The sequence below is a fragment of the Aegilops tauschii genome, chromosome 3 (assembly GCF_002575655.3).
Source record: "Aegilops tauschii subsp. strangulata cultivar AL8/78 chromosome 3, Aet v6.0, whole genome shotgun sequence".
Lineage (NCBI taxonomy): Eukaryota > Viridiplantae > Streptophyta > Magnoliopsida > Poales > Poaceae > Aegilops > Aegilops tauschii.
Window position 1 is genome coordinate 125,856,732 of NC_053037.3, and position 19,127 is coordinate 125,875,858.

Genomic DNA, 19,127 nt, shown 5'->3' on the forward strand with positions numbered 1-19,127 from the left:
TAACCCAAAACGATAGTGGTAAACGGTAAGAGACATCATAGATCGCACCATATCTAATAAAGTACGGTTACGACGTTCGGACACACAATTACGTTGTGGTGTTGGTGGCGTCAGTTGTGAAACTATTCCACATTGTTTTAAATGAAGGCCTAACTCGTAACTCAAATATTCGCCTCCGCAATCAGATCGTAGAAACTATTTTTTTTGTTATGATGATTATCTACTTCACTCTGAAATTCTTTGAACTTTTCAAATGTTTCAGACTTGTGTTTCATTAAGTAGATATACCCATATCTGCTCAAATCATCTGTGAAGGTTAGAAAATAACGATACCCGCTGCGAGCCTCAACACTCATCGGACCGCATACGTCGGTATGTATTATTTCCAGTAAGTCATTGGCTCGCTCCATTGTTTCGAAGAACGGAGTTTTAATCATCTTGCCCATGAGGCATGGTTTGCAAGTATCAAATGATTCATAATCAAGTGATTCCAAAAGTCCATCCATATGGAGTTTCTTCATGCGCTTTACACCAATATGACCTAAACGGCAATGCCACAAATATGTTGCACTATCATTATCAACTTTGCATCTTTTGGCATCAATATTATGAATATGTGTATCACTAAGATCGAGATTCAATAAACCATACACATTGGGTGTATGACCATTGAAGGGTTTATTCATGTAAACAGAATAACAATTATTCTCTGACTTAAATGAATAATTGTATTGCAATAAACATGATCTAATCATATTCATGCTCAACGCAAACACCAAATAACATTTATTTAGGTTCAACACTAATCCCGAAGGTAGAGAGAGTGTGCGATGGTGATCGTATCAACCTTGGGATCACTTCCAACACACATCGTCACATCGCCCATAACTAGTCTCTATTCATTCTGCAACTCCTGTTTTGAGTTACTAATCTTAGCAACTGAACCGGTATCAAATACCCAGGGGCTACTATGAACACTAGTGAAGTACACATCAATAACATGTATATCACATATACCTTTGTTCACTTTGCCATCCTTCTTATCCGCCAAGTATTTTGGGTAGTTCCGCTTCCAGTGACCATTTCCTTTGCAGTAGAAGCACTCAGTTTCAGGCTTGGGTTTAGATTTGGCTTCTTCACGGGAGTGGCAACTTACTTGCCATTCTTCTCGATGTTCCCTTTCTTTCCCTTGCCCTTTTTCTTGAAACTAGTGGTCTTGTTAACCATCAACACTTGATGCTCTTTCTCGATTTCTACCTTCGCCGATTTCAACATCGCGAAGAGCTCGGGAATCATTTTCGTTATCCCTTGCATATTATAGTTCATCACGAAGTTCCAGTAACTTGGTGACAGTGACTAGAGAACTCTGTCAATCACTATCTTATCTGGAAGATTAACTCCCATTGATTCAAGCGATTGTAATACTCAGACATTCTAAGCACATGCTCACTAGTTGAGCTATTCTCCTCCATCTTGTAGGCAAAGTACGTGTCAGAGGTCTCATACCTCTCGACACGGGCATGAGACTGAAATACCAATTTCATCTCTTGGAACATCTCATATGCTTCGTGGCGTTCAAAACGTTTTTGAAGTCCCGATTCTAAGCCGTAAAGCATGGTGCACTAAACTATCAAGTAGTCATCATACCGAGCTTTTTCAAGCGTTCATAACGTCTGCATCTGCTCCTGGAATAGGTCTGTCACCTAGCGGTGCATCAAGGACATAATTCTTCTTTGCAGCAATGAGGATAATCCTCAGATCACGGACCAAGTCCGCATCATTGCTATTATCATCTTTCAACTTATTTTTCTCGAGGAACATATCAAAGATAAATGGGGAGCTACATCGCGAGCTATTGATCTACAACATTATTTGCAAATACTATCAAGACTATGTTCATGATAAATTAAAGTTCAATTAATCATATTACTTAAGAACTCCCACTTACATAGACATCCCTCGAGTCATCTAAATGATCACGTGATCCAAATCAACTAAACCATGTCCGATCATCACGTGAGATGGAGTAGTCATCAATGGTGAACATCTCTATGTTAATCATATCTATTATATGATTCACGTTCGACCTTTCGGTCTCCAGTGTTTCGAGGCCATGTTTGTACATGCTAGGCTCGTCAAGTTTAACCTGAGCATTCCGCATGTGCAAAATTGTCTCGCACCCGTTGTATGTGAACGTAGAGCTTATCACACCCGATCAACACGTGGTGTCTCGGCACGACGAACTGTCGCAACGGTGCATACTCAGGGAGAACACGTATACCTTGAAATTTTAGTGAGGGATCATCTTATAATGCTACCGATGTACTAAGCAAAATAAGATGCATAAAAGATCAACATCACATGCAATCAAAATATGTGACATGATATGTCCATCATCATCTTGTGCCTTTGATCTCCATCTCCAAAGCACCATCATGATTTTCTTCGTCATCGGCTTGACGCCTTGAACTCCATCGTAGCGTCGTTGTCGTCTCGCCAACTATTGCTTCTGCAACCATCGCTAACGCATAGTGATAAAGTAAAGCAACATGGCGTTTGCATTTCATACAATAAAGCGACAACCATAAGGCTCCTGCCAGTTGCTGATAACTTTTACAAAAACATGATCATCTCATACAATAACGTATATCACATCATGTCTTGACCATATCACATCACAACATGCCCTGCAAAAACAAGTTAGACGTCCTCTACTTTGTTGTTACAAGTTTTACGTGGCTGCTACGGGCTTCTAGTAAGAACCGTTCTTACCTACGCATCAAAACCACAATGGTGTTTCGTCAAGTTTGCTGTTTTAACCTTCAACAAGGATCGGCCGTAGTCTAATTCGATTCAACTAAAGCTGGAGAAACGGACACCCGCCAGCCATCTTTATGCAAAACTAGTTGCATGTCTGTCGGTGGAACCGGTCTCATGAACATGGTCATGTAAGGTTGGTCCGGGCCGCTTCATCCAACAATACCGCTGAATCAAAATAAGACGGTGGTAAGCAGTATGACCATCACCGCCCACAACTCTTTGTGTTCTACTCGTGCATACCATCTACGCATAGACCTGGCTCGGATGTCACTATTGGGAAACGTAGCATGCAATTTCAAAAAAAAAATCCTACGCTCACGCAAGATCTATCTAGGAGATGCATAGCAACGAGAGGGGGAGAGTGTGTCTACGTACCCTCATAGACCGAAAGCGGAAGCATTTGTTAACGCGGTTGATGTAGTCGAACTTCTCGTTCTGACCGATCAAGTACCGAACGTACAGCACGTCCGAGTTCTGCACACATTCAGCTCGATGAGGTCCCTCGAACTCTTGACCCAGCAAAGTGTCGAGGGAGAGCTCCGTTAGCACGACGGCGTGGTGACGGTGATGGTGAAGTGATCCGCGCAGGGCTTCGCCTAAGCACTACGTGAATATGACCGGAGGCGTAAACTGTGGAGGGGGGCGCCGCACACGGCTAACAATAATTGATGTGTGTTCTAGCGGTGCCCCTCCTCATATATATAGGTTGGAGGGGAGGAGAGGCAGCCAATGGGGCGCCCCAAGTAGGAGGAATCCTACTTGGGCACCTCCCAATTCGGCCTCCCCCCTTTCCTATTCCTATTCGGAGTAGGAAGGGAAGAGGGGGAAGGGGGAATCCTATTCCCTTTTTTTCTCCTTTCCTCCTTCCCCTTTCCTTCTCCAATTTGGCCAGCCCATAGGGGCGCACCAGCCATTTTGTGGCTGGTGTGTTTCCCCTCTTGGCCCATAAGGCCCATATCTTTTGCCGGGGGTGCCCGGAACCCCTTCCGGTGACCCGATAAGTACCCGGTACCCCCGGAACACTTCCGGTGTCCAAATACTATCATCCTATATATGAATCTTTACCTCTCGATCATTTCGATACTCCTCGTCATGTCCGTGATCTCATCCGGGACTCCGAACAACATTCGGTCACCAAATCACATAACTCATATAATACAAAATCGTCATCGAACGTTAAGCGTGCGGACCCTACGGGTTCGAGAACTATGTAGACATGACCGAGACACCTCTCCGGTCAATAACCAACAGCGGAACCTGGATGCTCATATTGGTTCCCACATATTCTATGAAGATCTTTATCGGTTGTACTGTAATGACAACATGCGTTATTCCCTTTGTCATCGGTATGTTACTTGCCTGAGATTCGATCGTCGGTATCTTCATACCTAGTTCAATCTCGTTACCGACAAGTCTCTTTACTCGTTCCGTAATGCATCATCCCGTAACTAACTCATTAGTCACATTGCTTGCAAGGCTTATTATGATGTGCATTACCGAGAGGGCCTAGAGATACCTCTTCGATACTCGGAGTGACAAATCCTAATCTTGATCTATGCCAACCCAACAAACACCTTCGGAGATACCTGTAGAGGATCTTTATAATCACCCAGTTACATTGTGATGTTTGATAGCACACAAGGTATTCCTCCGGTATCTGGGAGTTGCATAATCTCATAGTCAAAGGAATATGTATAAGTCATGAAGAAAGCAATAGCAATAAAACTTAACGATCATTATGCTAAGCTAACGGATGGGTCTTGTCCATCACATCATTCTCCTAATGGTGTGATCCAGTTCATCAAATGACAACACATGTCTATGGTTAGGAAACTTAACCATCTTTGATTAACGAGTTAGTCTAGTAGAGGCTTACTAGGGACACGGTGTTTTGTCTATGTATCCACACATGTATCAAGTTTCCGGTTAATACAATTCTAGCATGAATAATAAACATTTATCATGATATAAGGAAATATAAAATAACAACTTTATTATTGCCTCTAGGGCATGTTTCCTTCAGTCGCGGTATCCTACCAACGGGTCTACCGGAATCTACACCAACACTTAGATTTGCCACCTTTGGTTTTCTTGAGTGAACCGTGCAACTATCAAATATGGAGGAGTACAGGATGTGTGCAGCAAGAAGATCAACATGAAGAATGGCGGCCACCGACGAAACTTCTACATAAGGACATTTATTGGGACACAAGGGAGGACTTGTTCGACTCCAGAAACCCTAGAAGCATAGATTACTCATCTATAGATCCCTCATCTAGATCGTCCACGCCCACATTCGAGGACTTGCCTCCCAACTTGCCGGACATGCCATTGTACACCGCATTGTCACTTGTCGATGATATACTCACATAAGCAAGAGTTGGGTTATTACTGGCCACGTGAGGGCCCAAATCTCGGTAAAACTTGTGCCTCGTGTTCATCTGGTAATCTAAGGTGACGTCCCACTGCCATATAAATCCACATACGTGCATCGTATTGCTGTTAGATACACTTCGAAGCACCGTCGACAAGAGGAAGAGCTCGATGGATCTGGATGTTCCATCCTGCCATAACTGCCGCGTTTACAATGCCACGTAAAACAACCCCCAACCTCTAAACATAAACACCACAACCTAGTTTTTAGAATTACACTCTAGACGTTTCAGGGATAGAAGAGGTACAAGGAATCAGTTAGAGCGGTTTGTCCCGTGATTTTTACATTGGCAGTTTTTGTAACAAGAGGTGGGAATATGGAAATCGTCAGAATTGTTTTGAAACACTATTAAAGAATCTTCCACAGTAGCCCACCATGCAGTACGGTCACTGCCGTGTGGACCCGGCTCCACATGTCATCGGCACTACAGCATCATGCAGTACCACAGAGGATCTCAACCCGGCCGATGGCGATGGACCTCAACCAAAAGAGAAAAGGAGATACATGTTCCATTGGAGTCAGATTCAAGCATCACCCATATCGGACAAGGTCGCATCTGAAATCCTTCCGGAGCGTCAATCCAACAAACCAGAAGGAAGGAAAGAGATTTTTTGCCTGCCTCATCAGACGCCTGATCTTGCCACAGGGGACCGCCTTGACCGGCACACCAACCAAATCGTTGCATAGCCGCACTGTTCCCCAACGGTTGTCGCCGCACTGTTTCAGCCACGCACGCACACGCCCGGGCTCCAACAGCGACGTCTCCCACCCAGCGGCTCACGGTGGAGTCATGTTTATCCCCATGACCATGAGCCGAGCAACCGAGCTCCAGAGAGAGTCCAGACACCGAGCGTCGCTAGAGGATGGTGATGCAACCAACCACTGAATCTGTCTTCCACTCCGCATGCGGCCACTCCGGCGTGTTTGTGTGTGCCTCGCTGGCTCACACAAGTCGCCTGTTCGTGGGTTGGTCTGGTCTGGTTTGGTTTGTCCTGTAAACTGAAAGATGATTGTTGGACTATATGTGCTACTGCTCCCTCTGCTAATGGATATTTTTTTTCTCGAATACTCACGAGTGTGTGTATTATATATTATAAAAGAAAGGATGAAGAGCCCCCCACAATTATGTTACAACGCGGATTACAAGGCGTTTCACCGGCGTCCACCTATGAGCTAATTGGACTACTCGCCGTTTGCCCAAATCTCCTCGCAGTATACCCGCCTGCATCCGAACCTTACTTTCGCTCGCGACCCGGTCCAGAAATCGTTTCTGCTAATGGATATGGCGTATCGACTTGATAAAACAAGGTGCTACTAGGATCTTGATCATGTCGGCTAACAACGCTGAACGCGCCGGTTGATTCGACATCTATAACAAGTTCCTGATACGACTCATGAGCAAACATTCAGTCATTCGGCGGTTTGGAGTGTTTTCCTTCCTAGTACAGTAGAAAATAAGAGCATCTATATAAGACCTTCCTATATGTCATCGGACCCTTCCTATACTCCGGCGGATGGCCTGATCACGAAAATGTTACCTAACCGGACACTTCAAACCGACCATATATGTCCGGGCAGTTTGCCACCCCATACACAGCCCATATGTGGGGCGGATATGAAGACGTCTAGACACGTCCTTCACGTTGGAATCTGCCCACACTGGCCCACCCCGACCACACAAATATGTGTTCCTATCCGCATCCCGGATCAAACCCTAGGCACTCCACTTCCAAACCGCTCAGCTCAACCCCCAAGCTTTTCTTCGGCAATTTTCGGCATAGCGGGTAGCAGACCCGGATGGGGCGTGACCTTGCAAAGAAGCAAACCCGGGCGGTCTACGCCCTCGCCGGTGTGCCCCCAAAGAGGGGAAGGCGGAGGTCAGTGACGGACAACTCTCGCGGTGAGCAGATCCGACTCGATCCATATTACATCTTCGATTGCTGCTTCGGCGACAAAGACTGTAGGGGGAAGAGCAAATGCAAGGGCGGCCTTGGGTGAACTTCCTCCATAGCTATATAATTCAGAGCTAGTAGAATGTGTCGATTTTTTTGTATAAAGTCTCTCATGTTGTGTGTTGATCTAGTAGATAAATTATGCATATTATTTCGGCGTTGCGTGAGATTGCATGGATTTGAGGATTTGATTCCGTCAAGGCGCACGAGTTCAAGGTTTATTTCGGACTTCACTCCTGACGAAGGAGATGGTTGCGGACGGGACATGCGAGGGGTGATCGGTCACTGTTTATGGGTTCAGTTAGATCCTCTAAGAGCATCTACAACCAGACCTCTCAAACACGTCTCAAACGCCTGGGCAGGCCACCTGGTCATGATTTTTTGACCCATACGGGCCTCTCAAACGGCCCTCAAACACCCGGGCTGACCGGCACCCCCATATCCAGCCCAAATATGGGACGGATATAGGGGCGCCCGGACACGCCCGCCACGTCGGACCCGACAACCCGCCCCCACCCTAAATTGCATCAAATCCACCAAGCCCTTCCTCCTCCTCCCACCGCCCTCCAACCATTCTCGCGTCCGGACCCTCGCCGGCCTCCACCCTTTCTCCCAATCCTCACCTCCGGTCCTGATCCATCGCCGGAGATGTCGTCCAGCCCGACCCATACCGCCGCGATGGAGACGCAGTCCGCCTCGTCCGTGGGAGGCATGGTGTTGGCGGCGGCGACTTGCAAGGCGGAGAACGTCGCCCGCAAGTTGCGGGGCGTCGCAGGGAAGTACAGACGTGGTGAAGCAGCTGTCTCCTTCGCCGCGCCCGGATCCCCGCACCCCTTCCTTCTGAGCGCCTACGTGGATTACGCTGTCCGTCCCCTTTGGGGCATTCGATGATCCGAGCGCCGGCTGGGCCATTCCGGAGAGCTTTCCGGTCAGAGCAGGCGCCGAGCTAGTGATCCGATGCCATCCGTCACGCTCGGATATTGATTTCATTTTGCCTTGCCTGGTTTCTTAAACTATGATTTGTTTTGCTTTGTTACGAACTTTGACATTCGGACAGTTTGTATCATTGATCGACGTGCATGGATCGCATGAATTTGAGGATCAAAATTTACGATATGTGAATATGCGGCCAACATTTGAGGGGTGCCCGGTCAGTGCCCGCGGACGCGTCCGGACGTGTCCGCGGGCGTTTGAGGGGCTGAATTTGCCAAGTCAGACGCTCTAACGGCCCAGTGTAGTCCAAATGTACTTTAAGGGAATCGTGCCACTGTGACATGGTATACTGTACTGTCTGTCGGTGCAGCATGAAAAGCAGACACAAGATGACTGACCGCTCGGGCTCGGAGACGGGAACCTGTGGGTATTACCTGGACGGTGCAGTGTTTCTGCTCCCAACACTCATGCAGTGTCCGCGAACGGCGCCTCTCCAGTGGCATCATCGCCTGCCTGCCTGCCCGGGGCCGGAGACGGAGCCGACCGGCTGCCACGGGAGGGGCCGCCATCAGTCGCCGGCCATGCCGGGTTTGTCTATCAGGCGACGGACTTTCTTGCGTGCGAAATGATGCGACTGTGCCTGCTGTGGCATGCGGCGCGACCGGCGACGAGAAGACTTGCCCACAGGAGAGTCGACACGGAGCCGCTCGCGTCTCTCGGCCGGTTCTCCGCAATGTCCCCACGGCCATGTGGTCTCGGTTGGGACTCTAGGGACGTGTTTGGTTGCCTAGTTTTACTATTGGGCCTGCATAGCACGATGTTTAAAGCAGCTCTGGGCTTGCCTCGTTCGAAACGCATGAATCGGCAGTTTCTCCAAGGCCAGGCCCGAGCGGTGCACGTGGGCGAGCGCGGCTGCACGCGCGCGGCCACCCCCGATAAGCCGTGTTGCTTCCCGAAGCACCGGCAGTTATTAGCCTCACCGCCCCTCACCGCTCCCTCTCCCCACTCTTCCCCACTCTCCCAACTCTCACCGGCGGCGGCGGATCGGAGCAGAAGAAGAAGACCACCGGACTCCATCACCGGCGGCGGCGGATCGGAGCAGAGGAAGAAGACCACCGGACTCCATCAATGGCGGTAAGCACTTCTCTCTCTTCGACATGCACGCTAGATTCGATCCACGGCGATAGATTCGATCCACGGCGGAGGGGAATGGGGAATAGAGGTAGATAAGCATAGGGGTAGTTCACACTAGTTCATAGCAGTTCATACGAGTTCATACATGCAAGATCGGAATGCATAAGGTAGATTTCGGGATTGGGGGATAGGGGAATAGGGGGAAAGGGGGTACACAACGGACACCGGCTGGCCGCGGCGGCCGTCACCGGCGTGCGGAGCGGCTAGTCGAGCCGCTGGCCTTCATCTTCTTCATCGTCGTGCGGGCCGACGGGTCGTCCTCGTCGTCCTCGGCGGAGTCGAGGTCGATCTGCCAGGTAGGACGGACTGGCTCCGGCGCCCTAGCTGGCATGTGCACCGCCTCTTCTTCCTCCTCCTTAGGCTCCTCGCCGATGACTGCCGGTGGCACGATAGCCGTCTCCTAGTACACTGCGGCACGACGGTTATTAGGAGCCCAGTAGGTCATGTACTTGCACCACTTCTTCCTCTGTTTAGGGTCGTCGGAGACGGCCTGATTCATGGCCCAGCGAATGATGTCAACTGCCATCGCGCCCTTCGCTGGGTCAGGAATCAGCGTCTTCAGCTCTTCTTTAGTGGCCTTCATGAGCACGGCATTAGATTTGTTCTGCATGTCCGGCATGAAGCCGAAGTTCGAGCACACCTCCATGGTGTTCTCGAACTTGGTCCGGTCACCAGCCGTCCACCCGAGGAAGAAGGCCCTCCAGCCAATACCCCAAGGGAAGGGGTTGGCATTGGAGCTGGAGCTAGAGCTCATGGCGATGGGGAGGAGGAAGGTTGACAGTGAGAGAAAAGAGGGGGTGGGTAAATAGTGCTCGGCAGGGTGAGTAAATATAGGGGGGATGGAGAGGAGGAGAAGAGTGACAGTCATGCCATTTTAACTACAAGCTCTTGAATTAGCCATGAACTCTGTGCAATGCCTGACTCCATGACTTGTGTGCAGATCGAGGATACCAATGAGATGGGCACGGAGGTGCTCCCGGCCGTTGACAACAAGGGCAAGGAGCCCGTTCACCCAATGCCCGATGAGGTTGTGCTGCCGGCCACCGTCGAGGAAGACCCGAAGACGCCTGAGGGTGGCGACGACGAGGGCATGGAGGAACCCCCCCCAGCAACAAGCGCCGCAACTACAGCCACTACCATCACGAGGATGGCCCAACTCACTTCTGCAAGGTCATCCTTGCACCGAAGTTTGAGTGCATCCCCATGCCCCTGGACTTCACCAAGCACTTCGTCGCGGTGCCGACGGAGTTCAAGCTCAGGAACAACATCGGCTGCTCCTGGAAGGTGACGGTCAAGCTGATGAACGGCAGGGTGACCCTGGATCAGGGTTGGGCCACCTACGCAGCCGTTCATCAGATCAAGATCGGCCACATGATGACGTTCAAGCTCCTCACTCCTGACACCCTCAAGGTCATCATCTTCGACGACGATGGCATTGAGGTCGTCAACAAGTGCGGGAAGCACGACGACGTCTTCGCCGCCAAGGAGTAGGGCTGGGCCACCTCTTTCGAGCGTACTATCGAATTATGCTAGTTGATGGTTTATGCGTTGAACTATTATATCTGTGGTACTGCTTATATCTGAATTATGCTAGTTGATCCTCTGTTTATACTCTGTTGTGCTTATGATGTGTGATGCCGAAGTGTGGTGGTAACCTTACCAACTAGCCAAAGAGGTTACCACACATCAGGCCTTGCGTACAACCAAACACCATGTCTTGGGTTTGTGGACTAACATGCAGGCAACCAAACACCAGGCAGTGTGGTTCAGCCCATGCAGGTAAGAGGGCATGCAGGCAACCAAACAACATATATATGATGCATTTGAGGCTGCAGTTGCATAGCCAGGCTGAATAGAGAAGTGTATGCGATGCAGGCAACTGTTGCACACGGCAACCAAACACGCCGTAGGCGTGCCCCAAGCGTCGACCTGAAGACCCCGACTCCTCGAGGCTCGAACCCAGGCTGCGGTACAGTGCAGCGTGTGTGTACTGTGTGGACGACCGCTGGGTGCTCCTCACTGATCAGTGCCAAGTGTCGCGTGCAACGACTGTCCTGACAAGCCAAAACAGCTTGCTTCGGTGTCCTGGCTATAGTGAAAAATGAAAAGGGATGTTTGAACAGGCCAAATGAGCTCTGGAAGATGCATGGATCTGCCCAAGCCAGCACATTCAGCGGAACTTCATTATTAGCGTGACCAAATGTGAATGATAAGACAATTTACCTCTCCTCGTTTTTCCTTGGATAATCATTTGCTGCTGGTTATCTGTCCATCGTCCACACTCTGGGCCGTGCTACGTCAAGTAGGCACAGCTTTTCAGTCAAGTCCTAGGGTTCAGTTTATTCCCCTCAAGTCTGAAAATCGTCGACTTCACAATCTTCTTTCTCAATTAACCAGTCTTTGACCTGTTTAACTCTAGTTTTATCCTAGTCAGCACTCAGCAGTGCCACATGCTAGTTTTTTTTTCCAATCGGTCAAAACTAACAATCATGCTGGTAGACAAAGCAGTGATTTTTATCTTTTTGGACAACTAAGTGCTACTACCTCCGTACACTAATATAAGACGTTTTCGCAGTTTAAGTAAACCTTGCATTAGTTTACTATAAAGGCAGTGCTTCCTTTGTAGTCTAGTCTGTAAAGAAGTATAAGAGCGTTTAGATCACAACGCTCTTATATTTCTTTACGGAGGAATTGTATTAGGAATTACAAGGCCTTCCTTGAACACCCCAAGTTTCATATCTGAAACAAGTTTTCAAGAAACTGCTCGAGTTTTAACAAAAACTGCCCTACAAGATCGCATTGATTGGTTGAAAGGTTTGAAAGAAAAACGTGGTTCCAAGGGATTATACCTATTGGTACCTGTACCTTCCGCACAAGACAAGAACCTTTATTTCGTACTCCCGCGGAGGATCGGAGTGGTCATGATCAGTTTGTTAAGTAGGAACAAGTGCTCACAACCACCACACTCAAATCTCCAGCTTTCAACGCGTCAATGTGCGCACGACGAAGAAGCCCACACCGCCATTCATACACCTAAGTTGACTTGTGCTAGATCTGAAAGCAACGACAAACCAGATGGAAAACTGATCAATCTTCCAAGGTCGCCATTGCCGCAGCTCGCACGTGCTTCCAGGCTCTCGCTTGACAGTGGCACCGGTGGGGTTGTGCACCCGTCCGTGCCACTGCCACATACAGAGACCGAACTGACCGCTCCATATGCTCTCGCGGTCTCAAGCTTAATTGCTGGTCATGTAGGGAGGCCATGACCATGAGCTCGAGATATGTGGCTGATTTTGGTGCGAGCTTTTTGTTCGGGTCTTTGTTGCTGCTGCTGCCACTTTCCTGTCAGGAATGCGGAGGAATAGAGCTCCTTTCTGATGCTCGAGAGGGATGGATGTGTTGCTGGATTGTTCAGTGTTTGGTTGAGAGAAGAATCGGAGAAACGACTCTACAGTCATATGGTTTGCTGCTAAATACATAGAACTGACCCAGTATTCGATCAGTCATTGGTGAATTGGATGAGGCTGTCAAGTTTATCATCTTGACATGTCAACAAATAAGCATCAACTTATTTGTCAACTCGGGTGACGAGCTACCATCACCATATCAGCGTCTGACAAAACAACCATGCAGCTATATGCGTTAATCAGAAGGCTCTGCGGGCTCGTATTGTCGGCAACTCAGCAGCATCCACAGCAACTTTTCGCCTTTTCTGGACATAAATCATCACCTTCTCCATAAACCTGAAACCGACATCAAACGGCAGCGAATTTGCGGTCTAGACACCCCGACATAGACTCTTGAATTTCTGCCTTGCGCCAACCTTCCATTCATTAGAGGAATTGGACAGGACTGGCGACACCTCCAATTGGCAGGAGAAGGCATGCCATTCTGACTCCATGAACAAAGACATCGAACAATACACAACAAGTGGCCAAAAGCACATCGGGTAACATCTCGAGGATAGATGCATAGCGAGATATTACAGATTTACAGGGAGCATCCTAGCGATGTCAACATAGGATGGGTGCATGCCCCTAACCACAGACTAAACCCATATCTACACTGCTACACAAGACTGACTTTTTTTTCGAGAGTAGGAGTACTACAGAAGACTGATTGGGGACGCACTACAGAGGGTCACAGAAAGGTCAAAATATAAAGTTGGTGATAACTAACACCAGAGTCATGGAAAGTAGGGGTCTTCCTTGTTCTCATACTCCTAGGTTACAAACAACTGCCAAGAGCACTTGCAGTCTTCTTGAGCGGTCCAAAAGCATCACCATCCAGAAGAAAGCCCGCTATGCATGAATCCCTAAACAAGAAAACAATTTGCTGCATGAGACAAACTGATACCCCCAGTTCTTGGTCTCTTCGCTACAACTAAACTGATAAGGCAAAAATGAAAAAGAAAAGATAAGAAAACATCACGTATGCTTGTGTTCCGCAATACTTATTCAATAGTCACAAACAAAACTACATTATATATGTTTATTAAGCTGTTACCAGATAGGCGTAGGCCCAAAGCTAAGCCTTGGCATCACAATAATAAATACACCCTTATCTCGTGAACACATTGCTCTGTATACTTATTCTCGTAGCTTGTAAGTGCATGAGCGCTAGCTTGTCGTAGTGGTGAAAACAATTACAAATATATGGTGCAAAGTTGGAGAGTTATATAAAATGAAGTCAAAGACAAACTAAATGGCACATGTGGCATTTAAATGGAGATACAGCTATGCAGACATGTCGGTTAAAGTCAAGGGCCAGCATCTATCTGGTTAAATACTTTATACTCCCTCCCGTCCCAAAATTCTTGTCTTAGATTTGTCTAAAGACGGATGTATCAAGTCACATTTTAGTATTAGATACATCCCTATCTAGACAAATCTAAGACAAGAATTTTGGGACGGAGGGAGTACTTGTTTGTTATACAACTGTTCTTCCTTTGTTTGCTTTCCATAGAGGGCAAACAACTTTCAGGCAAAGTCCAGGGTGTTCAGCAAATGTTGATAGCATATCTACCTTATACTCGCAATCCGTACTCTTAGCATTCCTTTTACTGCCTATGCAAAACCCATAACATCTACGTGGAGTTTTCTCAACAATCTGCTCGTACTCTCTGACTGACTTTTAGCTAACTGAGCCAAGCACCTTTTAGTGGATGTAGAATACCCTTTTATTTTGCCCAAAGCTCCATCATTCCCACTCACACTCTCACTATAGACCTAGATATATAGGGAAGATAAGAAGTAGAAAACATGGAGGTCTCAAACATTATTCAAAAGCGATGTTCAGGAAGTAATTGCTCGGTCGGCTGGCGAGTAGGGCATTAATAGGCGAGCCAGTCAGTTAATCGGCCGATAAATCAGCTACTCGGTGATCCACCAAGCAGGGATTAATCGGCCAGTTAACTGATTTATTGGCCGATATTTTGAACAAGTGAAGATCATAACATGTATTCCTATATAGCATTACACTGACACGTACCGTCTGGGTCTGTGTAGGTGATGTGTCAACCAATCTGGCCCCATGTGAAACTCCAGCAGAACTAACAGATACCAAAGCAAAATCAAGATGATACCAGGGAAACAAAGATTGTACCATAAGATCTATATATTCCTACATGACACAGAACTACTCCTTCTGTCCCGTAATGTAAGACGTTTTTTCACACTACACTAGTGTTAAAAAACGTCTTACATTATGGGACGGAGGGAGTACAAAATAAAATGAAATCCACCTGTTCTGCAAAGCTAAAACTTCTGGAATAGGAGCATTGGGATACCACCTACAGACTTTGCTTCCTTGCAAACACAGTTGGCCTGATGTGATGAAAAATTAGGCAAATGATATCTGATGCTACTAATACACGTAGACAGCAATTACCAAAGGAGACCAAAGACAAAATAGAACTGCCGGAAAAAAAAAAACATCACCTTCACGCAGCTTGACAGTCACGGCAACAAAGAGAATGACAACTGGTCCTTGCTGCATCTGCTGCTGCAGAGTCTCTGCTGGGAATTGATTTGCATGTGCCTCCCACAAAGCAACAACAGCTGTCTCTCTTCAAACATAATCAGAAAATTCACAAGCATGTAGAACAGCACCGAAGACTGTCATGAAGCAACTAAAAGTGACCAACAATGAAGCTCTATAAACATACCTGCCATCACTTATGTACACGTTACGGACTGCCCGAGGTGTACCATTGACCGTAACAGTTTTCACATCTGAAACTCGCAGCATAAGACCAATGGCATCTGCATCAGGCACCAAAAGCAATCCTAGATTAGAGAGAGAAGAGCAGCAGCTGCACATACAATTATGGAGGCAGAATGATACAGTCACAAATACAGATTATATACCAGACATTAGCGCTGTGTTGTTTTCACGCGATCGGAGGACTTCATAAGGCGATATCTTGTATGCATACACCGGAAAACTATCAGGCACATGTTCATCCTTGATTATCTCTGTGTACTCCGTGAACATTGCCATGCAAGGATGATCAACGGCCCTATAGGGCAGACTAGAGTGGACAACCTTAAAGTGGTGTATGTAATACACATCATTCTCCTTGATGTGTTGCAAAAAGGGTGATGCAGACCACGCAAGTACTTGGCCGTCCATCATACCCCCCTATTTCATAAACATTGAACCAGCACGGTGACCTTACATGGTGAAGGTATATGAACAAGACATTACAAAATGACAAGTATCTCACCTGCTCATCGAGCATCACAAAATCGAGCCGTGGAATTCCTGTTCGTTGATGCTTGCTCATGTAATGTGAAATGCGCGCTATTCTGACTCGAACCCTCACCCGGTTGTTTGACGCCAGGGTCACATCCTTCAGCAAGGTGTAATCCATCTGCTAACAGAACAGGAAACAAAATCAGAGCTAAACCAAAACTAGGAAAACAATAAATAGGCATGAATCCACTAGAGGATACACAGTGTGCACCATTGCAACAAGAATAAATCTAACCTATATCCAAAAGGAGAGATGGTCTGTGCTGAATTAAACAGGGCAGAACACAAAACGGAGGACTGCTACAACATGACATGGACTGAAGAACTCAACAGATGCTTACTTAACCGTCCTTTTGTGAGCAATGTAAGCTACAATATCGTGATAGAATACCTCGCTGTCAGAATCTTCTGAACAATCTGCATCATTTTTAGATTCACCCATACCACCATCTTGTCCTGAACCATCCTCGCTCTCTTCATGATCATTGGGATCGACTCGTGCTTTCTTCGACTGTTTTTCAGCTAAGCGAGTCAAGCGCCTTATGGTGGGTGCAGGGCGCCCTTCTGTCTCGTCATCCTCCTCATCGCTGTCAATTATTCTAAGCAGTGCACGCTTCCTACTGGGTGGAGCACCCAACACCCCCGCCTGCAATTCACCATCCTTGTTGTTCTTCTCGCCCTCATCTTCGCTGTCGCTGCTGGCCACCCGTGCGGTGGTGTGCTTCTTACCGCAGGGTGTGGTCCAAACGTCATCATTCTCCAGACCCACATTTCGGCGAACCCTCCGGTGGTCTCCACCACCACCACCTCCCCCGGCATCGTCAATCTCGTTTTCGCCATTGCTCCCACCGGTAACCGCCCGCACCGCACGCTTCCTAGGGGTCGGCACCGCGGGAACACCATCCTCCTCGCCGCTCCTCCCGTTGCCGGCATCAGCGGCAACCCCCTCTTCCTCGCCGTCACCGACCTCGTGAAAAGAACCATACGCCTGGACTGTTTTTGGCTTGGGGCCGCCCAAACCCTCCACCAATCGACCAGAGGCCTCCCCACTGGGCATGGCCTTCCTCCAGCGCGCGTTCTCGGCTTCGAGGAGCGAGACCCGGGCCTCCAGGTCGGCAATGCGGGGGGAAGTGGCGGCGAGCTCGGCCTCGAGGGCGCATACCTTCGCCGCGACCTCCGCGGCGTCCATCTCTAGCGGCGGCGGCGGTCGCGGGCGACGATGCGGCGGCACCGCGGCAGAACCCTAGCGTCGGAATGCTCGCACTGGTGGTCAGACGTCAGGAGGACTGTGCCACGATTGTGTGCGGAAAGAAGGAGAAGGAGAAGGAGAGGCGGCTTTGCCCTTTGCGCTTCTGGGCTGGCGACACGTGCGGTGAAATGGGCTGAGACATGCGGCATGGACCGCTTCTATAGGCTTTGTGCATTCAAGATGCTGGTCCCCTCTCGTTAGGGTTTTGCTTCCTCTCGACGGCGGTGGCGTTTTCTTCACCCCCCACCGTAGAGAACCTGATCTACCCTGCCTTCCCCCCCTCGCCGGTGATCTGGGGCTCGCGGGCCTCGACGATGGCAGGATCGGGGGAAGCGATGGGGACAATACCGCCTGCGGAACCAGCTTCTTCAGGCAAGAGATCTAAGGAGGACGGCGCGCTGTCGGGCGCGGCAGATGCTGATTTAGAAGCAATGATGGCGGAGCTCGGATTGAAGGAAGGAGACTTGCAAGATGTCGTGGTTGAGGATGAGGAACTCTCTGAAGAATCAACCAGATGGATGGCCCTTGCTAGGGTTCATACGGAGAAAACGTATAGCCAATATTGGTTTTTCAAGAACATGAGGGTTGCTTGGGATCTGGCTAAGGAGGTGAAAATCAGACCGCTGGAAGATAATCTGTACACGCTGCAATTCTCGTGCCTAGGCGATTGGGAACGGGTAATGCAAGATGGCCCTTGGACGTTCAAGGGAAAAGCGGTGGTCATCACTCCTTACGATGGTTTCACAAAGCCCTCCCTGATTGATCTCACAAAAATAGAAATATGGATGCAAATCCATGACCTGCCCGATGGTTTTTATCCAAAGATCAAAGCGCTCTCAACCACGGTGGGAGAATTCATATACGCTGAACCAAAATCTCAGGACTTTGAAGGAAACTTTGCACGCGTTCGTGTGAGGATTGACGTGACTAAACCCTTGAAGAATGCCGTTTCACTGGTGATCAAGAAGAAGGAAGGTATGCAGCGTGTAATCTTCAGGGTAAAATTTGAAAGGTTGCCGGACTGGTGTGCGGTATGTGGCTATTTAGGGCATCTCTTCAAGGAGTGTGGAGACGGTGTATGGCCACAGGAGGCGCTGGTCTTCAAGGACCTGAAAGCTTCATGGTTCAAAGGACCGGGGCAAGGCCCTGGCGAAAGCAGAGGAAACCGGAGTGGAAGGGGCCGAGGTCGCTCTACTGGTGGCCGAGGACGTGGCACCACCCAATATAACAGTATGGAATTAGAAGACAACATGGAAGAAGAGGATCACGAACGTGATGTCATGATGGATGATGCTGATCAAAACAGGAAGAGGGGAGCTCTGGTGCAGCCTAGTCATAAACCACAGCTTCCCCTACACCTGTCACGACGAACAAAGCCCCAATGCTTCCACCACCGAAAATGCCAGTAAGTCCCTCCTCGAAACAGGAGTCGAAGAGGACCAAACCCAGCTCGAGTGCGAACGAGACGTCTGCTCCAAAGAGTTCAGCTCCTACCAAGAACCCCGATGCGCATTTGGCGGGCCCCCAAGTGGGGTCGCGCCAGGCGCAATGAGTCTCCTGTGTTGGAACTGCCGCGGGGTTGGCAAACCCGCGACAGTTCGTGAGCTTCGTGATTTCACGAGGCAATTTGCCCCCTCTATAGCTTGTATTGTTGAAACACAGTTAGAGGGCTCTCGAGTAGAGGATTTGGCAGGGAGACTAGGTTATAATAAAAGTTTTGCAGTGAGCAGCTCGGGTAGGAGTGGAGGACTATGTATCTTTTGGAATGAGGAAATAAAGCTAGAAATTC

The 19,127-nt window shown here is 48.5% G+C and overlaps 1 protein-coding gene across 2 annotated transcripts; it reads right to left on the reverse strand.

The window, feature by feature from the left end:
- Positions 1-13,253: 13,253 nt before the first annotated feature.
- LOC109773016 (uncharacterized) lies at positions 13,254-17,446 on the reverse strand. 2 transcript variants are annotated; one of them, XM_040403626.3, is made up of 8 exons: positions 16,481-17,446; positions 16,061-16,207; positions 15,702-15,975; positions 15,500-15,596; positions 15,273-15,400; positions 15,077-15,158; positions 14,824-14,884; positions 13,254-13,648 (listed from the first exon to the last, which is right to left on the reverse strand). In XM_040403626.3, the coding sequence occupies exons 1-8, from the start codon at positions 17,276-17,278 to the stop codon at positions 13,613-13,615; spliced, it is 1,623 nt and encodes a 540-aa protein (XP_040259560.1). In that variant the 5' UTR covers positions 17,279-17,446; the 3' UTR covers positions 13,254-13,612. The 2 variants fall into 2 exon arrangements, with proteins under 2 accessions (XP_040259560.1, XP_020187313.1); XM_020331724.4 differs by having other exon boundaries at positions 16,061-16,210.
- Between the last annotated feature and the right edge of the window lie 1,681 nt (positions 17,447-19,127).

Excerpts from the sequence above, each read along its gene's own strand:
- LOC109773016 (XM_020331724.4), bottom strand. The coding sequence starts at position 17,278 with ATGGACGCCGCGGAGGTCGCGGCGAAGGTATGCGCCCTCGAGGCCGAG. Across the intron at positions 16,211-16,480 it reads CAGAAGATTCTGACAGCGAG|CAGATGGATTACACCTTGCT; the intron begins GTATTCTATCAC and ends CTGTTCTGTTAG. Across the intron at positions 14,885-15,076 it reads GTTTTAGCTTTGCAGAACAG|TTCTGCTGGAGTTTCACATG; the intron begins GTGGATTTCATT and ends GGTATCTGTTAG.